Source organism: Physeter macrocephalus, chromosome 18 (genome assembly GCF_002837175.3).
Source record: "Physeter macrocephalus isolate SW-GA chromosome 18, ASM283717v5, whole genome shotgun sequence".
Classification (NCBI taxonomy): Eukaryota; Metazoa; Chordata; class Mammalia; order Artiodactyla; family Physeteridae; genus Physeter; species Physeter macrocephalus.
The window spans coordinates 101,600,135-101,622,431 of record NC_041231.1 but is presented as its reverse complement, the minus strand read 5'-3'; the positions used below and the strand labels follow the sequence as shown (position 1 = coordinate 101,622,431).

Sequence of the window (22,297 nt, the reverse complement as noted above, 5' to 3'; positions counted from 1 at the left end):
TCTTATTCTTAGTCCTATGGTCATTCTATTCCACCTCTTTAATACTTTAAAAATGTGTACTCTCTTCTCCAACTTTACTATCTCTGCCCTAATTCAGACCCTTATCTGTTGCCTGGACTGCTCCAAACTTTTCCTGACTGATCTGTTTCTAGTCATGCCTTTCTCAAATAAACCGTCCTAAAAATTACCAGAGGGATCTGTCTAAAACAGAAAGTGAAATACATCACTCGCCTTCCTAAGATCCATCCGTGGCTATCCATTTAATGCTGATTTCTCATCAGCCACAATAGACCCAAGAAGACAGTGGAGAAAACAGTGAGGGAACATTATTAGTATCCTAGAATTTTATACATGGAAAAATGATCTATCAAAAGTAAGGAAAAATAGACTTTTGCAGACGTGCAATGAATAAGAGAGTTTACCACTCACAGATCCAAACTCTAAATGAATTATTAAAGATTTATTTCAACAAGAAGAAAAATGGAACTAGACTGAAGACATGTTACATTAAAATATTATAAAGTACAGATACTGTCAAATGTGTCAGTAAATTAATTTTATATTGAAAGTAAAAAAAACCCCAAAGCCCTAGATTCTCTGTTTAACAAAACAGTGAAACCAAAGGCATAGCCAACAATAACATAAAAGTACACAGAGTTGTTTAATGAGGAGCTAAAGCACACTAAAAGTCCTTCTCACACTCAGAATAGAAATGAAGTATTGAATAAAGTTAGAGTTTTAAAGATAATTTATACTTAAATATGTACATAAGAAAATTAAGGATAATAGCTAAAATAACAACAAAATTTATAGATTAAAAGCAGTACAGGAGGGACTTTCCAGGTGGCACAGTGGTTAAGAATCCGCCTGCCAATACAGGGGACATGGGTTCGAGCCCTGGTCTGGGAAGATCCCACGTGCCATGGAGCAACTAAGCCCGTGCACCACAACTACTGAGCCTGCGCTCTAGACTGTGAGCCACAACTACTGAGCTCGTGTGCCACAACTACTAGTTGTGGCTAGTGCCACAACTACTAGCCCACGCAACTAGAGCCCAAGTTCTGCAATAAGAGAAGCCACCACAATGAGAAGCCCATACACTGCAATGAAGAGTAACCCCCGCTCGCCACAACTAGAGAAAGCCCGTGTGCAGCAACAAAGACCCAATGCAGACAAAACATAAATAAATGAATTTTTTTTTAAAGTACAGGAAAAATAAAATAAAATAATTATTTTGAGTTAAAGAGAAATTCAAAAAAGAAAGTATTCTGTAAAGGCAAAGAAATAGGATGGTAAACATAAAATGCAAAATAAAATGTTATCAAGTACAAATAGAACAGTAATAAGAATAATTACCAAAAAACCTAAACTTACCTATTAAAAGACACATATCTACTTGTCTCGAGTACAAAAATAAAATTCATATTTATACTACTAAAAAAGATATATCCAAAAGGGCACCACAGGTGAATTTTAAATTTTTAAAATAAAGTGTAAAAATATAATATATGCTGTGAAAATATTTATCAAAAAAATCAGATGGTAGAATTAATATCAGAAGAACTAGATTGTAAATCCAAAAGCATTAATAGACAGACAGAGAGACTACATCTATATAAAAGAAATGAAAACATCATAAAAACTATAACAATCATAAACTTGAATGCACTTAACAACAGATTTAAAATCCATAAAGCAATATCTGGCAGAATTACAGGGAGAAATGGACAGATCCAGTCATAATTGGAGATTTCACACATCAGATAAATAAAAACTGAAGATAAATGTGTTAAGCTTTCAAATCAAGGAGATTTTAAAAGTAACCCCAAAGAAAATCTGAAGAAAATGACTAAAAAAATAATAAGGCTAAGAATATAAATGTAGAGTAAACAAAAAATCAATTAAGAGTCTTAATGGAGGCAAATGAGCAATTGCATATTTTTAAAAAATGAATAAAAACGCATGTCTTAATCAATATTAGGAATGAAAAGAAGAATATAACTATAGATTTAGTGTTATTTTAAAATTATGATAGTATTCTTACATATTTTCTTATAGATATGTAAAATATCTCTTGAATAATACATGAAAAGCACTGATTCCTCCAAGGAGAACAATAGTTTGCTGGGAGGGCAGCAAGGGGAGACAGATTTTATTTCAAACAATTTAAATGTATTGCCTATCCAACAAAACTGTAACAGAAGGGAATGCATTTTAAAAGGTAATACAATAATATGACAATGCTAATCCCATCAGTTTTTGACTCAGTGAATCCAATTAGAATTAAATTAATAATAAAGTGATTGAATAATCATTAAAAATCAAAAATTGAATCAGAAATCAAGACTTTCCTACCATTCACCACACCTAAAAAACAAAGGCACCAGAACTCTGACAGATCAATAAGAAAAATAAGTAAATAACCCGGAGAAAAAGTGGACCAAATATAGGAACAGGTAATTGTCACAGAAGATAAAATCCAAATGGTCAACAGAAATATATGAAAATCTTTCTTGTATTCAAGGAAATTCTAATGAAAACACAGAGATATCATTTCATTCCAACTGAATTGACAAAACTGACAATAACAAGGATTGATAAGATGTGAGTCAAAGAGACTCTGCTACACACCTATTGGGTTGGAAATTGATACAGCTGGATGGCAGTGTGTCACTATGCTGTAAACTTTGGATGTGTGTGCCCTGACTCAGTGATTCCTTTCCCTGTAGATATACTGTAGTGAAAGTCACACCTGTGAACACAAGGACATGTCCAAGAATAATCACTCTATAGCCTCGTTTGCAATAGAGTGAAACTGATAACAACATAAACAATAAGAATTAACAAACTTTGTTACAATCATGTAGAGAAACTCTATACAGAAATAAAATCAATATACCAGAAATACATAAACGTGTTTGTGTGTGTTTGTATGTGTGTGTATGTAAATCAAAGATAATACTGAGAAAAAATAAAGTTCCAAAAGTAGACGTAAGGTATGATATATTTATATAAACTTTATAAACATAGAAAATACATTCTATATTGTTTATAATTACATACATACCTAGGAAAAGGAATTATTCCCTTTGGGTGAAGGGAATAATTCTTTACAAAAAAATAATAATCTCTAATGTATGTCTTCTGTAAATTGAAACTTTTGTACACTGAATATTTCAAACAATGTTATTTGCTTATTTAGTGCTTGATTAAACCAGTCTTTGAAAACAAAGTCTTATAAAATAAATTATATTATTTGAGAACTTTATTCTGAAAATAATTCTCTTTCATTGAGCATGCAAGAAAGAATTTTAGAGCAACAAGTCATGTGTTTCAACGAATTTTCTATTTTATTATGTAATTTATAATTATGCAATATGAAAACTAGTATTCTTGTCTATGATTACATTCTCTTTAAATGGCAAGGTATAGAAGGAAACACACTAATACTACTATTAGTAGTAGTATACTACTAATAGTAGTATTATAGTATTAATAGTAGTATTATACTACTAATACTACTATTAAATAAAACTTCCAGTTTTATTTAATATAACAAAACTTGCAATATTAGTAATAGAATGCTGATAAAATGAGAACTAACCTTGAGATGAGACTGATGAGAATTTAGCTTCATCACCCCTTGAGGCACAAATGTTTTTCTCTGTTTCTTTCTCTGAAAGGCCAGCTGTGTTATAGACACCTGATTCTGCTTTCTCTGCTTCAGCCATTAAACAAACTGGAAATTCAGGGGGAAGCTGAATACGTCTTTCAGGGTTTTTTTGATCATCCAAATGTAGAGGAAGTTTAATTACCTATTAAAAGATAGACCTGTTATTGAAACTGTTGAAAATATTACACACACAGCTAATTATTTCTCTAGAACAAGGATATAATTTGCAAAATCTAAAAGGTCAACGATGAATTCAATTTTTCCAAAACTTCCATTTGTTTTTGTTTGGTTTCATTACAAAAAATTGCGTTTTTTGTATTAACAGGTTTACATACAATGTCATTGCTCTATAAGTTTATTAGTTTCTTTGTTTTATCTTATAATTTCTTTAATTTCTTCTTCCAAATAACACTGTGTGTCTAATATTCATGCTGGAATAAAATTAGCAAATATTCATTTACTAGCAAATATTTACTATCTTCAAGAAACAATATTTTAAGTTCAAAAATAAATGATCAGATTGTAGAATCTAGTGGTGAATATAAGGGTGCTCAGTATGCAATTTTTTCAACTTTTCCCTATGTTTAAAATGTTAATAATAAAATGCTTGGTAGAAATAATCAATGACACAGGAAATGAAGTATTCAGGAAAGTGAGGGATTGATAGAAAAGGTTTTCTAGGAAAAAGTTAAAGGCTACCTTCCTTGCATAATTTTCCGTCTTACATTCTTTCACACCCACTCTGGGGGTTGAATCAGAGCAACTTCCAGTCTCCTCCTCAAAGCTCAGGGTTATTAGCCTGAGTTCTACCCCTAGTAACACAAGAGGTCATGGCTGAGGCACATGCCCTGGCTCTGCCAGCCCCTCTGACTGTGGCAGTTTCCTTCCTCCAACAGACACCGGAGGGAAATGATCAGGACTTTATTTGTTTCCTCTAATCTCTAAGTCTGCATTGCAAAACCACTTTTCTGTTCCAATATATACTTTATCTTTCTTTTCTCTTCCCAATCTTAAGTTATTCTTCTCCTAACTCCAAAAGGACTACTCAAAATTAACTTGTTCAGAAATGTTTGCATTTGAGAAAACTCACATCAGAAAAATCCACATATTTCACAATTTCACAAGGAGGAAAATAGGGTTTCAAGACAAAACTTTTTCATTTTCATCCTTGTGAAAGAGAAGCATCTACATTCGTACTTATTCTGCCTTACAATCAGAAAATCGTACATCTTGAATAATAGTACTAGTCTCATTAGTAGGACTCACTCCCCCTCCTCAACTCCTTATGAAATATACACAGGAAGAAAACTTCTGTTATTGTCTATCAAATAAGAAAGCTAGTGTACAATTATGTTCATTTGTAATGGATAAAAGCCAGAGATCTCTACAGATAAATCATAATATTACTTTTTTCATAAAGTTTTTTTTTTTAAACAGGGAGTCAGAAAAAACAGGAGAAAAAAATGGACAATGAGTTCAAGTCAAGTAGATTTTAGTGAAATCAAGTTATTCTATTGTTCATCAGATAATCTCTTTTCTTGACCTTGTAACTTTTAAAGATGACTTCTTGATTTTATCTCAAATATAAAATATATATCTCTTTATTATAGATATCTGTACTATCTAAATTATCTTCTATGAAACAAAGTACTGATTTTCCATGTCATAATTTATAGAACACTGAACATTAGGTAACAATGAAAAATTTAGTGAAAAATTATTAATGCCTTTTACATTACCTAATAAATATCAAAATTTATTTTCTTTAATGGCTATATTTTCATTTCATTTTGATCTCTGTACAGTATTCAAGTCACCAATTTGTTAAATACTTTGTTGAGTGTTTTCTACAGTTTTCTTCAAAATTTGGGTGATTTTTCAATAACTCCTTTGGATTCATTTATGATGGTCTTCCTTTTCAAACTTATATCAATTTTCTAATCTTTAGAAGTTTTTAAAAATTTCTGATCCTGAGGTCCATCTCAAAAGAATTTAATCAAAATATCTGGGAACAGGACTCAAGCTATAGTATTTTTAAAGCTTCCCACATGACTGTAACATACAGCCAGATTTATTTTAGGATGCCACTATTTCCAGAATGAATAGAAAGACACATATTCATCTAAGAGTGGTTTTCTTAATAGCATACTTAGGCTGTGACAAGAAGATATTTCAGCAAAACATTATAACTGAATTAACTAAAAGGGAAAAAATGTCAGTTAATGAAACTTAAAATAAATAGAAAACAGGAAGACCATCCAATAAGAAGGATATGTAGCTGCTAATTTTTAGGTCAAAACTACATGTGTTTCCTGAAAATGTCCATATTTAGTGGTTCCTTCAGTTAGGTAGATAGGTAGATAGACAGACTGAAAAAAAATCAAACATACAGGTAAGGAAGAAAATAAATCATAGCATTTTATGATACAAGCACCCCAGAAAAATAACATAAACAGGTAGAACAAATTTGGACATATAAGACAAAAATAATTTGACTAAAAATGTGTTGGAATGTTTTATATTTCATGTATGCTGTCATTTTCTTTTTTGGATCCTCCAAGGTGGTGGCCTAAAATGAATTTACACAACAGCATTTCTGCTAAAAGACTTGGTTAGAAAATAGAATGCCAAACCTATACCAATAAATGGTGTGTGACCAAGTGGTTTTTTTGTTGTGTGTTTTTTTTAATTTTTGAGGTAAACTAGGCAGCTTACATTGAAGCCATGTGTATGGCAAAGAGAGCTTTCTGATGGCCACTTTCATCCTGTGGAAATGTGGGTCATTGGGTATCTGTTGTCGGTCTCATCAAATAAATGTCAAGCATCCAGAAGGCGGAGACCACATCTATCTCTTCATATCCCTGGAACAAGCAATGCTCAACACACAACGGAAGCTCAATAAGAACTTTCGATAAAGAAATATATCCCCTGTCCCATGTTGGTGAGACCAGTTTGCTCCAGCAGCAACAGATTGTAAACTGAGAAATCAGGGGACTTGGATGGCTGTCCGGACTTATTTATAACATAGATGTTTGGATTAAATTATCCTTAAGATTTCTAACTCTAGAATTTTACCCCTTGTTTGTAGACATCAATTTAATCTGCATTATGAGAAATCAGTATTAAGATGTAACTACTTTTATAGATTTATGATACTGGAATTTTCAATATCATGAAAGGAAGCTAAAGGCTAGAAAGAAGCAGCTTTGGAAAAATTTTTAATTCTTTTTCCCATTCACAAAATCATATTGCAAACCTGAAAGTAGAGATTGCACAGCCAGTGGTCCAGGTCCAAGCAAATCAAATCTTCAATTTTCCTGAAGTTGTCGAGTTTCTGGTCATAATGCCCTCGGAGAAGTGGACACTTGAATTTTCCCTCCACTACATCCAAATTGCTATCATACAAAGGGAAAGTTGTCCAGCCCACAACTTGGTGGAGACAAGCATATTTCCCACGAAGGAGAATGAGTTCAAACAAGAAAGCTGCACCAGGTTTCACATCCTTCTTAGACGGGAGTACCTAGGACAGACATTAGGACGGGGGAAGATCAGGATGCTTGTATCTAGAAACACATCACAGTCAGTGATGCCCACAGATAATTTAGAGTTTAAGAGTTGGTTTGTACTTTTACTGTTTGCTCTTAAAAACTCACCATTGGGTGCACTCACATAAATAAATGTTCCAGCCCAAGGTAATTGAGCAAACATACCACCATGAAAATATGACCCCAAAAAACAAGACAAATTGGACCCTGCCAGTTCAAGATTCTGCCCTTTATGAACTTTAGGACTCAAGCTTGTAATATGTTAACTAAAGTGGTATACTGGATTGTTGCTTGAGCTGGTACCTCTTTGTATAACTATTTCTATCTTTTGTCTTATTGTTTTACTTGCCTGTCATTCATCTTTGTATCATTCAGGTAACCAGCACAAGTGCTTTGAACAGAAGAAATGCTTTTCTTTAAAAAAAAAAAATGGTTGAACAAACTATCACACTCCAGAGAAACTAATCCTGGGCATAATGATAGTCTGAATTAACTATTACAAGGTCTACCTCTGCAAAGAAATATAGTGTACCATTTAATTTTGTGACTACTCTGTATATTTCAGTTGACACTATAATGCACATCACTGTATAAGCAATTTGTCAGTGCTAAGTAGTGTTAGGTATAAAGATGGAGAGAATGATCAGATTGACCAAGCCATGGTTCACATCCCCAGACTAGAGATGGAGGCTATTCTCCAGCCTTTAAAAAAATTTTTAGGAAAGTGCAAGACATGAATAATCTTTTTTTCAAATAGAGTATAGCCTTGGGTTTGTTTTTTTAATTCTGTGTGAATAATTATAAATGGACAAAGATAGGGACCTGCCTAAGACTATTTTATAACAATACATTTAACCAAAAGTATGTAGGCGTATTTTATATGATTTATATAAATATTCCAAGACTTAGTTGATGTTTAAAATGAAGCAGAAGCATCTGTTGAAAAATGCCATAACCCTGTGGCAGCTGCTATTAAACCATTAACAGGATCAGGTTTCATTTAAACCAGATTTACCATTTTCTACAACAGCCCATGGGAGAGCTAAAAACATTACGCACAAATTACAGACAAAAGAGATTCTTAATCAAGCCATACTTTTCATTTGGTTAGATGGCTGTGAGTAACCCCTGTGATAAGAGAATAAAAGCTAAATGAGGAGGAGGAGGAAAAATGGGGTCAGAAACCTGTTTCTGACCATCGTTTAAAAATAAAGCTGAACTGCTGCTATTACAGTCATTTCATCAATTTTTATCTCTGCATTTAGAAGTGAAAACTAATGTCTCTCTTATACTAACCTGATCTTACTCAGTGATATGTTCAAAACATTAATAGGGCTTCCCTGGTGGCGCAGTGGTTGGGAGTCCGCCTGCCGATGCAGGGGACGCGGGTTCGCGCCCCGGTCCGGGAAGATCCCACATGCCGCGGAGCGGCTGGGCCCGTGAGCCATGGCCGCTGGGCCTGCGCGTCCGGAGCCTGTGCTCCGCAACGGGAGAGGCCGCAGCAGTGAGAGGCCCGCGTACCGCTAAAAAAAAAAAAAAAAAGAAAAAAAAAATATTAATAGATTAAGTAAGAAGTTGACCAGTACTGACCCAACTCTATCTTTAAGTTTCCTGTGGTCTTGGGCAAGTCACTTCTCTTTTTGTATTTAAGTTTCCATTCATTCAAATTTCCTCATCCATTAAAAAAAAGAATATAAGCACCTTCCTCACAGAGTCGATGCAATTATCAATTTGGATAACAAATATGAAAATGTTCATGAAAATGTAAAATGCACGTAAATATTATTATTATTATTAATCTTATGACTTTATCCCAACTATTTCTATGACTTAGATTATAGTTTATTTTAATAAAGAAGAAAAGAACATTTTAAGGTTGAAGATCATCTGTAAATATGTAAAACACTAGTAGCATTGTGTGCATGAGAAACAGTTCAAGGCTACCAAACATAACCCAGTAACACCAGGAAACACTGTGTCACCTGTAACAATGTAAATTAGAAGCCAGTCTTTAGGCACAAAGGATCTTCACTTCAGCCTATTTCACAAGATAGAGGTGTCACATGCAATTACCCTGACAGCCGCCCCAAAAAATAAGTATCTGAACAAGACAAAACCTAGTCACTGATATTGACTGAAAAGGAGGGTAAGAGCCATATGTTATCAAACAGAGGAATTTATCTGACAACAGTTGTCTTATTTATTCTTTTAGGGCCTTTCCCTTGCTGTATGTTGTAGGAGAGATCTTTTGCCCTGTAATGTGTAGGTTGGGACTCATTTTTTTTCCTCTCTGGCAAGGATCTCTAAGTTTCATTGTACCTCTCAGAGAAAGCTTTCCGCAAACCTGAGTATTTCCATAGCTGTCCTATGATGTGGTGTTTCCATAGTTTTCTGTAGCTTTGTAATTGAATGCTATATAATAAAGGAAATAAATGGATCAGTCTCCTCCCAACTACCAATGCTATCTCATCATCAAAGTCCGGGTAGCTGGAGGTCATAATTTCTTCGGAGTAGCTTTATTTTCTGAGTGCCATGAAGGGCATTCTTTTTTGAAGGAAGAGGCATTAGGGAGTTGAATTTCATTGCATAACGTAAGGGTGATGCGTTTGATCTTCCATATCAAAGAAGGTGCATGTGAAAGGAGAGTGGAGAACAAGCCGAAAAGAAACAAACAAGAATTTTGAAGGCTGAAGTCTGTACGGAGGATTGGAAGAGAAAGCAAAATTCCTTCCACTTGGACATGAAATACTTTTAAATTGAAGCAACTCAGAAAGGATTAAGGAAGTCTTACAAAATGATGAAAATGCGTATTGACGAAGTAGTTTTCAATTGTCTGGATTTTCTGAAATATTTGGAAAGATTATTGTTTCCATACTCAGAAAAAAAGTTGACAAAGTAATCTCAAAAACAGAAGGCTTTCAAAGTTCTGCTTCTCCTTATGATGGAGATGGCCATAAATGACCATAATTCTTACTATAACAAGGAAAAAACTCCAGGTAAATTACAAAATTACGTATATTTTAAACACCTTGGGAAGCTGAGGACATGAAGCTTAGGGGAAACTAAATCTCAGAGAGCATAAGCCCTTCATATATGAGCTAGGACTAGAGGTAGCTTTAATCTCAGGGAACGGGTGAAGGAGTAGATCTGTCATTGGGTGAGACACTTTGTAGGTAAAAGGAGAAACTGGCTAAAATTTTAACAATCTTGGCCTAATGCGGAATGTCGAATACACATGAGCCCCAGACACAGAATGAGTCCTTACTCTTTACAAATTCTCAGTTTTAGGACTCTTATTCAGCAGCATGTGAGCAATTGGGTTCAGGCTGAAAGTCAAAAAGAGAGCTTCCATGGCACAGAAATCTCAAGGCAGGGCTAGGGAGCAGAGTGGTTATGTGGTGCTTGGATACCAAGCCCAGCTGGAAGGAGGGATCTTTCACACTTGAAAACTTTTAAAACCAGTAGTGAATTAAAACTAATCAAAGCCACAACCTAACCCCAACTTAGCTGAACTCTAATCAGAAAGATCACTCTAGCTGCCTGACAGAGGCTGCTTTTTGTGTGCGGGGTAAATATTTTCTACTTCAGTCTTTACAATTCATTTATACACAATATCTGGCATACAATACACAACTATGAGACATCCGTAGAAGCAGGGAAATGTGATGCACAGATAAAAGAGAACAGTCAATGGAAACTGACCCACGGATGACTCAGATGTTAGACTTAACAAACAAATACTTTAAACAATCATTATAATTAGGATAAAGAAATAGGGAGAAAGATGGAAATAACCAGGGGAGGGAGGAAAATTTCAAGAGTGAACTTTAAAAATGTTTAGGGTACTTGAAATGAAAAATTCATTGAATGGGCTTAACAGTAGAAATGGACATGGAAGAAAAAGGATAGATGACCTCTAGTAGAGGCCAGTAGGAAAGTCCCAACAAAGGCAAAAAGAATGAAAAAAGGGGGGGGAACCCCCAACTGATCAGAGCATGTAAGATGAGTGGGACAGTAATAAACAATCTAAACACATGTCATTGGAGTCCTAAAAGGAAAAGAGAAAGACAATGGTACAGAAAAACATGTGAAGAGATAGCGGCTGAGAATTTTCCAAAACTGATGAAAGCCATCAACCCACGAAACCAAGGAATTCAGAAAATCTCAAAAAGAAAAAGGAAAAAGGAAACCTGGGCATATCATAGTCAAACCAATAAAATCAAAGATAAAACCTTAAAAATAAAGGGCTACCTATGATATTTAACAGAAAAGTTCATTATTGAATGTCAAAGGGTCATACTTTCCTTATCATGAAATCCAGAATTAATATAAAAATATTATCTATCATATGGAAAATTCCACTTTCATTTTTTTGCCCAGCTTTTTTACCCTGCACTCTGATCATAAAAAGTTACTTTTATCTCTGGCACGGAACAAAATGTTACCAGAAACTTTGGTTCAGTATAAGCTCCACTTTTTGCTCCTTGGTAGGCTGTTTCTTGCCTAACATCATATTGTCACTTTATATTTATCATAAAACTTATAATTCTTCAGCATTGTATTAAAGACCCTAATGCTACCTCACCACAATCTAGCCTTCTAGTTTTATTTTCTGTTAAACATATAGTTAAATATATGTTAAAATATGTAATACATAAACATGCAAATTAAATATGGTCAAATTTGTTGACAATATATCCGTCTGTCTGTCTCTCTCTCTCTCTCTCTCTCTCTCACACACACACACACACACACACACACACACACGCACGCACACACACACGCACACACACACACAGAGTCTACTATTTTCTCATGACAGCCTCTTCATCAGGACATACCTCTTCCTCCCCCAAGTTTTGCTCATTATAACCAAAGAATCTCATGTCTTCAGTTTGGACAATATCTTTTAGGGCATAATTTCTAATCTCCAGGCTTTCAAACAGAAGTACAGGCAGAGGTACTGGTGAGGCCCAGACATGAGCTTGGAGACTTAAATGTTTTCAAAACAATTACTAAGATATTCTAAGCTTTTTGAAGTTCTTAAAACTTAAAATAATAACAATATTAACAAAGACCTCAGTGACCTCCGAAAAGGGCATTTAAAAAATTTTGTTGAGGAGTACAGACTATCTAATTAAAATACTGATTATACATAGGCCACATAATTTAAGAAGCACTGTTACGTTCAGTCCCTTGCTCAGTTAGAAATCTTTTCTGTACTACAGGGGATAGTTCAGTCTCTATCTGAACCCTACACTGATAGGAATGTTTGCCACTTCATAAGGTAAATCAATTCCTTGTGAACAGCTTTTTATTAGAAAGCTTCACTCCCTCCTCAGCAGTTATGGTGTCATAAGTGCTGTTCATCAAATATTTCCAGCTCTTCACCTTCTAAGCGTATAGTAGGATTGCATGTCCAAGCCCCGTTGTGGTTGGGTGGGCCATTTGACTAGCTCTGGACAAGGACCTCTGAGTGGAGAGAATATGTGTCAGTTCTAGGCCAGGGCACTTATTATTGGTTCTAGATTCACCAGAGTTTTCTTTCATTTTTCTCCTTTGCTACAGTGACCAGTGACCAGTCTTTGACTTAGAATGAGAATGGGTAAAGCAGAGACCCTAGCTGTCCTGAAGTAGACACAGAGCTTGGGTGAAAAATAAGCTTCTGTTGTATTGAGCCACTGAAATACTGGGGGTTTTTGTTACCATAAAATAACCAAGATAATATTGACTGACTGCTCCTGCTTTGTATTGACTCACATCCAGTCTTAACTGTTCTATAAACATGATTATTATACCACAATAGCTTCAGAGCCATATTCTAAGTCATTGGATATAAAGTCGAAAACCTAGTGGTTCTTTGCCAGCGTCATGATAAAACCAACTGTAGAGGAAAACGCAAATACTCACGTAATCTGCAGTACAGTGGATAAGCAGAATACCCAACAATGCTTCAGTTGTTTGTGGTAAGACTACAGTGACGCTGCTTGGATGTTTCTTTGGTTGGAATTCCTATAAATGCATCTTAAATGCTTTTGACTTTATATATAGTTTACCTCAGTGCTAATTGTTCAATCCTGCCCTGTTTAATTGCTTCTCTGATTTAAAAGGGAAGCTATATGTCCTAATGGATTAAAAGCATGGGCTTTGGCATCAGACAAATGTAAGATCAAATCCCAACGTAACACTCCGGTAAGTAACCTATCATTTGGGGATGGATCTTTGCCTCACCATTTATAAAGTGCTCCTGGTGGTGGTGGAAGGGGTGGGAAAGGAAGGACGGTGGTGATGAAGGGAAGGTGGCAATTTGAGAGAATGAGAAATGAACAAAATGGTGTCTTCTGGGACTAATATTCTGCTGGGAATAAGCATAGTTAAGGAAGTAAATAAATATACTTAATTTGCATTAGAAAATAGCCAAGTGTTCTTTCTGGGGCAAACAACTCTGGACAGATGACTGGGAATTGATGCCACAGCACAGGATAATCTAGGTTATCCAGTGAGAGTTTAATAATAATACCATTATTTTCCTTTCCATTCCCTTAGCCAAGATAAATAAACAGACATATTAGCTCTAATCCCCAGTCTTTCTGCTGTGGGATGAAAGAAAGTCATTATTCTCGGAAACTTATCTTGGCCTAGGGATCAAGGACAGTGGGTGGTAACAGCTATAACTATCATAGCTTCTGAATAGAAGAGAGAAAATCTTACACCTGCACCGTTGGAAAACCAGTGTTCTCATGTGCAAATGTAACAGTTCCAGTTCCCTGTTTTAGAAATTAATTTTTTGAGTTCCTTAAACCTAACAGTATAGCATCAACCATGAACATGTATCAAAAGCTTACTAAATGCAAGGTACTTTTTAAATCACTTTATCCTTATGAACACAATCACCACAGTAATCCTATGAAGTTGATTCTATTATAACTCCATTTGACCAATGACACAACTGAGGCAAAGAGAGCTGGCCCAAGGTCACACAGAAAGTAGGTGTAGAGGGTTGAGCTGGGATTTGATTCCTGCCCATGTGCTCCAGAGCCATTCAGGCCATGCTTCCAAAATGTTGGAGGTGAACATCAGACAGCCTACCTTGGATTCCTGATGAAGGAGCTCAAGACCATTCCTCTACACGCTATTTCCTGCTCCTCCTTAACCCTACAGGCTGAGGAGCTGGGCTCTCTCCCACGTTTCTCTGTATTCAGCCTGTTCTCTCCTTAATTGCTCTCACTGAGGGCAGGCATCAAAAGTAGACGCAGAACTTACCAAGAGAAAACATCTCCAACAAAACTCCATCATCAGCATCCTGAAAAGCTCCAGCATCCAGCATCCTTAAAATCCTCATCATCCAGCATCCTTAAAGAATGAATCTCTCTGAATATATACACATATATATGCATAAAACCGAATCACATTGCTGTACACCTAAGACTAACACAACATTGTAAATCAACTATACTTTAATAAAAAATAAAATAATTTTTTTTAAAAATGAGTCTTTCTGAGGGCTAGATTCATCAGATAGCTTACAAATTAGTAATTATGAATAAAAATCTTCCTAAAGTGAGGGCACAAGTCTATGATCTCTCAAACTTACAGTCCCTGAATTGAATTTTGTGATTTCTCAACAAAGAATTTAATTATTTAAGAAACCTCTACAATCATACGATGATGTCCTCAAGGACATCATCTGGCAGTCTCCCAAATTTGATTTGTGTAAGAATTACCCAAGGGAGTTTATTTAAAATGCTGATTTCTAGGCCCATTCTCATCCTTTAGTCAGTAAGTCTGGGGTGAAGCTCAGGAATTTTAATTTCTACAGGCATATCAAGGTAATGGTGATTCACGTGGTCCTTCAGACCACTCTTTGAGAATCATCGTCCAAGACGGATACCAAGACAAGACAGGTTTGTGTGTCCTTGATCATACGTCTAATTGACTTCATAGCTTAGGGCAGCCACATTTCTGTCTAAAATCAAACTGATTCATACCTGAATAATTATTGGCTAAAAAATATGGCCTTTCCACCATTTTCCATCAAACATGAACATGACTGAAATCAAGAGGAAATATATGGCATATCATCTCATTACATCGCAATTCCATTACCTGACCTCAACCTCAATGTGTCATAACTCATCTCTTCACATGCTACTCAAATGTTCAACTAAGAATATTTCACTCTAGGGAGATGGCAAAATCTAATTGAATATTTTAATTTAGAAATTTCAGTTCTGGGATTTCTCCCCCTACCCCCCCCCTTTTTTTTTCTTTTTTTGAAGTGAAAACAAAAGTTGAATTTTCAGTTTCTCCTTGTTAGGCAAAAGATAGATTTTTCCCTTCTTTGTCCCTGAGAGTTGAAGACACTGGGGAAAAATTGGGCACAGCCCATTACTTTTACAAACCCCAGTGACTGAGCCTCAATGCACAAAAAGATGGCATTTCTGAACATCTGCAGCATGATTAGATCAAAGACCAACAAATTAACCACAAATGGTTTTACAAGGAACAGGCAAATACATCATTTGGAAAGGATAAAACTTTTGGCAATAATTGCTAATCAACACTTTCCCTTTGGGAAACTCACATTGTACCAAAGATATCTGGCAATGTATTAACGCCTGTGCAGCGTTTTACATTTTACGAAGCTCTTACATGCACAATATAACATTTGATCTGCGTGTCAATGTAGTTAATATTAGCCCATTTTACAGGTGATTGAAAAAAGGCTTTTAAAAAATAATGATTTGTTCATGTTTTCCCAGCTACTAAATTATTGATTTGACTATGTCAAAAGCCATATCCAGCTTCAGGACTTCCCTCTGTTCATTCATTCATTCAATCATTCATTCACACACCTTTATTAAATGCCCATTTGTACTTAAGCACCATTTTTGGCACTGAGGATAAAAAAAAATTAAATAAGCTCTTCTTCTTGAGCTACAATCTGATAGTGGAGGGGATAAGCAATAAACAAATAAGACAATATCAATAGTGATAAATGCTCTAATTTATCACTAGTGATATCGAAATAATAAAAATAAATTAGAGCTGTACTAGAAAATGACCAGAGGAGGAGCTATTCTGTTAAGAAAATGTTGTCTCGGGAAGGGACACTTAACCTGGGACCAGCAGTGTCAAGGTTTGAGGAGGAACCCCACTAGGTAGGAAGCCACAACTAACGCAGCCTTGTAATAAGAATGAGCTTGGTCTATTCAAAGAACAGAAAGTGAGTCTCAAATGAAATACACAAGCAGAAAAGTCACATGAAATAAATTAGAAAGGGGGCTAGAGGCCCGATCACGTAAGGCTTGGAGGCCCAGGTAAGGAATTTGGATTTTATTCTAAATATAATGGAGAGCTACTAGGAGAGCTTAAGCAGAGGCTTGACATGCTCTGATTGGCAGTTTACTAGACTGACCTTTATTGGTCCTTGGGTGTAGTGATTTTTTGTTTGTTTGAACCCGAATTATTTTCCTGCCACCACTATAAGCTTTGAGAGCCCCATCAGTTCAAAGTCATTGAGTACTGCTTGGTACACCTATGAGGCAGATGGATAGGAAAAGATAGCCAGCCCTGTTCTTTGCAATTACCAGGCCATGTGACCTTGGAGAAATTCTTTACCCTAGTCAGCCCTTTGCGACTTCACTCGGCGTTCATAGGAGAATTAGTGCCTTAAAAGTCATTGTAAAGCATTTTGTATAGATGTTGAAATATTAAAACCTATTCCCTCTGAATGTGAGTGAGTTCAAATATAGAAGCAAGTTCCTCCTCTTTAGAGAATTCAAAATGATTTGATTGTTGAATTGCATGCAAAGTGAACAAGAACGACTATTTTGTAACTAGGGCATTCTTAACCCTGAATAAATCAGATGTGAACAGATGTAGAGAACAGACACAAAGGACGAAGTTGGATTTATGGCATTTTGAAAGTAGGTCCAATAAAATAAAGAATGTGAATCTGCATAAAACACCAAAAGTTTTAAAAAGTTAAAACATTTTTCAACTATAAAGCAGAAAACAGTTGTCTGTTTGAAGTCTGCAATGTGAGTCGTTTGAATTTTTTTTTTTTTTTCTCCCTCTGCTGTGGCCTCTCCCGTTGCGGAGCACAGGCTCCGGACGCGCAGGCACAGGCTCCGGACGCGCAGGCACAGCGGCCACGGCTCACGGGCCCAGCCGCTCCGCTGCACGTGGGATCCTCCCGGACCGGGGCGCGAACCCGGTTCCCCTGCATCGGCAGGCGGACGCGCAACCACTGCGCCACCAGGGAAGCCCTGGTTCATCATATTTTAAGAATTAATACTTTAGGTCATTTTAATCAGTTTCTGATATATGCAGTTTTCAGAAAGCACTTCAGGGAAGAACACTGGGGCCATGACTAATAATGACAAGAATATGAACTATATTCTTCATATACATATTGGAATCAGAACATTACTGAAGTACTTTACCATCTTATGTATTGAGGAAGCTTTAAATAAAAAATAAATTTGCCTATTTCACTGAAATTGAGCATCCTTTTTTCAGGCATAAAACTTCCAACTTATTAATTTCATGGCTATATTTTAAAATGGGTGCCAGTACCAGCTAGATGACTGCATGATGTGTCTTAAAAGTTCAAGAAAAGGTACTAAATTTTTCACAGTATTTGTGTTTCATTCTCAGTGTAATAAAAATATGCCACCCCTTTAATAATGAATAATAGATTCTCAGTTTGATTTACCTGCATGGATTAAATGTCATGTTTGAAAAGTTGCTATTTTATTCATATTGGATTTCCCTCCAGTAAAACAAAAATGGTACCCATCTACTACTATAATAATGATACCTTGCCACACTGATGTATAAATAGTAACTGGTTGATATACTTCTTAAAATTCTATAGAACCATGAAGGAGTCCGATAACACAGTGAGTTTAAGTCAGGTTTTCTCTGGAGCTTCTGAGGTGCCTATATGTGCCATACAATTAGCCAAAACCCACTACAATAGGGGAGCCTTATTTCTTTTTTTCTTTTTTTCCTTTTTGGCTGTGCTGTGCAGCATGTGGGCTCTTGGTTCCCCAACCAGGGATCGAACCTGCGTCCCCTGCGTTGGAAGTGCAGAGTCTTAACCACTGGACTGCCAGGGAGGTCCCTAGACCTTATTTCAATGATGCCAAATTTACGTATTGAATTCTAAAAGGTGGAAGCAAATTGTTGCTACTTCTTTCCCACGGAATAAAAGGATAATTCATTGTCACCAGTTCTTCATGAGCCCCTCTATTACTTTTTCAGGACCACCATAGCAAAGTACCACTGCCTGGATGGCTTTAACAATAAGAATTTATTTTCTCACAGTTCTGGAACTGGACATCCAAGATCAAGGTGTCGGCAGGATTGGTTTCTTCTGAGGCCTCTTTCCTTGGTTTGTCTCCCTGTGTCCCCACATGGTCTTCCCTCTGTGTGTGTCTGTGTCAATCTCCTCTTCTTTAAGGACACCAGTCAGATTAGATTAGGGCCCACCCCAATGTCCTCATTTTAACTTACTCACCTCTTTAAAGACCCTGTCTCCAAACTTAGTCACATTCTGAGGTCCTGGGATTTAGAGCCTCAGCCTATGAATTTGGGGGGAACGCAGTTCAGTCCATAACAGCCCCCCTGTTTATCCACTTCCATCTCCTACATCTTCTTTTTCACATACACGCAGCATAACTAAAGGACAAGACATTGCACACAGGACTCAAATGCCTTTTGGGTGAACCAGCTCTGAATTTAGACACATAATGATTCTTTTTCCTTAAGCACACAAGGTTAAATTTGCAGAAGCTACCCAAGCAATTTAAGAAGAGAGCCCTGACTTTATTTCTCCAACTCTCGATGTAGTTCTTGGTCACGGAAGGGGCTAAATAAGTTCTTCAGTTATCTATTGCTGCATAACAAACTACTCCAAAATTCAGTGACTTGAAACAACATTTTTCTATATCTCCCCATCGTGTAGATCAGAAAATCAGAGATGACTCAGCAGAGTAGCTCATCTACTCCATAGGGCATCGGCTGGGGCCACTTGGTGCCACTCTTATAGTACCTGTATTTTTTTCCTAAGTTTGAAGCGATTATATATTTATTTATTAACTCCACTTCTCCTTTGCATAGTTAGACAGCTATGACTAATAAAATGAAGGTAAGTGTGAACTCAGTTAATGTGGTTCCAGAACAGGAGCACATGCTTGTTGAGAACTATACTTTTACATGTAGTTTTTTTAATTCTCTGATTTTCTTAACAAAGAGCTTAAGTTGTCTTCTGTAATCAGAAAGGCCAATACAGCTATTTTTCACTTGAAAATATCAAAAATCATCTGGAGAAATTTCTTCTTGATCTTTAAAATAATCAAGTTGGCAGTTAACATAACATCAACCGATGCATTTGGGGAGGTCCCCACGCATCCCTAAGTACTCTGGAAATTTCTAGAAGGCACACCAGAGGGCTGTCATCTACCTTTTCACTAGAGAGTGAGCTTAGTAGAGTTTGCTCATGCCTCCTGGAAGTGAGTTTATGGGCTCACTTCTCTCTTTTGAATATTTTACCTAAAATATTATTTTTATAGGTTAAAGAGGGGAGATGAGACTAAATAAACATGAAGTTGTAAAACAATAAAATAATGATATTTATTTCTTTATTCATTACCAGTGACAGGCTCCCCATAAATAATTAATGTTAAAATAATATCATTTTATCTGAATTGATGTGTTTCTTCTCAATCAGATTTATTTCTATTTTAGAAACTACTGGTACCACGATTTGGCTCTTAAGATTATCTTAACATTTCCTCCTAGTACTTATTGTTGGTAAACTGAACTTACATTAAACCTGTTGCACCTCTATAACTAGAGTTTCACATTTCATTTTCTTTTCTCTTTTAGAAGTAGTTATTGAATAACTACTAGGTACAAGTACTGTATGCTCCGGAAGACACACCAATAAATACAGTATGGTCTCTGCTCTCAAACACCTGAAATCTTGTTGGAGCTAATTAATGTGCATAGACAATAGCAAAAATGACTGAGTTTGGAAGCCAAAGGATAAGTAGGAGATAACATTGGGGATAAATGTCCAATGGCACACCAGAACTCGGGGGATATTTGGAACTTGGGTGCAGCTCAAGATAAAAGGGTGGTTGGGGGACTTCCCTGATGGCGCAGCAGTTAGGAGTCCGCCTGCCGATGCAGGGGACACAGGTTCGAGCCCTGGTCGGGGAAGATCCCACATGCCGCGGAGCAACGAAGCCCGTGCGCCACAACTACTGAGCCTGTGCTCTAGAGCCCGCGAGCCACAACTACTGAATCCCACGTGCCACAACTACTGAAGCCCGTGGGCCTGGAGTCCGTGCTCCACAACAAGAGAAGCCCCCGCTCGCCGCAACTAGAGAAAGCCCGCGCGCAGCAACGAAGACCCAACACAGCCAAAAATCAATTAATTAATTAATTAGTTTTTTAAAAAATGTGGTTGGGTGGCTGGGTCCATGGAGGGAGGCTGGCTCTATTAGATGAGTATGAAGCTGTGGAAGGAGGCTGAGGCCACGTTACCAGCATCTTTGCATCCATGGAAAAAAGCTTAATTTATCCTAAGAGCAATGGGGAGTCAACAAATGGGGTTTTTTTTAAGATTTTTTTTTTTGATGTGGACCAATTTTAAAGTCTTTATTGAATTTGTTATAATATTGCTTCTGTTTTATGTTTTGGTTTGTTGGCCGCCAGGCATGTGGGGTCTTAGCTCCCCGACCAGGGATTGAACCCGCACCCCCTGCACTGGAAGGCAAAGTCAACCACTGGACTGCCAGGGAAGTCCTGTCAACAAACGGTTTTAAAAGGGAAGTGATGAAGTGATGTGATGGAAAGACTGTTTTAGTTAATGATGATCACGGGGACATTGGTGATCTACTGGGGTTAGTGGCAAACCCTTTATGGAGTTAGGAAGCAAGAGTTGAGTATCCAGAGTTATGAGGCAAGGGTTTCATTCCCAACATTGTCCTAATAAGTTATATGATTTGGGGTAACTTGCATTATTTCTCCAAAATTTAGTTTCTCATCCATGAAATAGAAATAATGTCTATGTCATTTATTTATTTTGAGGTTAAAGTCATAATGTCAATGAAGGCAGTAAACTCTACTTTGTTCTAAAAATACTGGTTTTATAAAGAACTTAGGACATAAAGGTATAAGTACTGTTCATAATTGCTCATTTGTCCTTTCAAACAATATAATCGTGGACATGCTAGAAAGAGAAATAATAATGGCATACTGTAGTTAACCAAAACTTCATTTTAGGTATATATTTGGGTTTTGTTCATTGCTTGTTTTTAGAGCTGCTTTGTTCTTAATTTTAAAATATTTTGTCCTTGCCCTATTAGTGGTAACATAAAAAGATCAATGAGATAAGGCTTCTTGTGATGACCATTTTATGGCTCAGATAGAGTGAAAGCTCTCAGTCATTTTGCTAAGTAGGTTTTGGAACCAGAATTCAAATCAAGGTGAAGAGCACACACTTAACCATTATCCCACCAAGTCTTGGCCTCCTGTTATTTATTCTTCATATTTCAATATATAAGAAAACTTTCTATGATGGCATTTTCAAAAGATTTCATTTGTAATTAAAATGTATTTTATTTCCATTATCCAGAGAAAAAGCCTCAGCACAAATAAGAAAGAGCAGATCCTCTTGAACGTAAGAGACAGATAAATGCCTGCTCACTGTGATTCCGTCATCTGGAAGTCTGTGTCATCACGTTCTGTTTTGCGACATCCCTGTTGCTGTAGCTTCTTTGCTACAGAGTGTGCTTTTAAATATTGTCCAAGGAAATTATGTCACGTGTTTGACTTCTTCCTTAAGGAATCCTCAAGATTGCCACACTTTAGTGTAAGACAAATCACTTTTGACTTTAAACTAGTATTCATAAAGTCTTATTATTCATACTGACAGGTGATCCCCAAAACACCAAACTAAACAAAACAGATGGGGCTTCCCTGGTGGCGCAGTGGTTGGGAGTCCGCCTGCCGATGCAGGGGACGCGGGTTCGTGCCCCGGTCCGGGAAGATCCCACGTGCC

The 22,297-nt window shown here is 36.5% G+C and overlaps 1 protein-coding gene across 1 annotated transcript in view; it reads right to left on the bottom strand.

The window, feature by feature from the left end:
* LOC102977725 (uncharacterized) overlaps positions 1–22,297 on the bottom strand; it is a 206,433-nt gene that overhangs the window by 113,532 nt on the left and 70,604 nt on the right. The window contains 2 exon segments of the mRNA XM_024121907.1: positions 3,605–3,815; positions 6,930–7,193. Of these exon segments, the coding sequence (XP_023977675.1) occupies positions 3,605–3,815; positions 6,930–7,193 (475 nt within the window).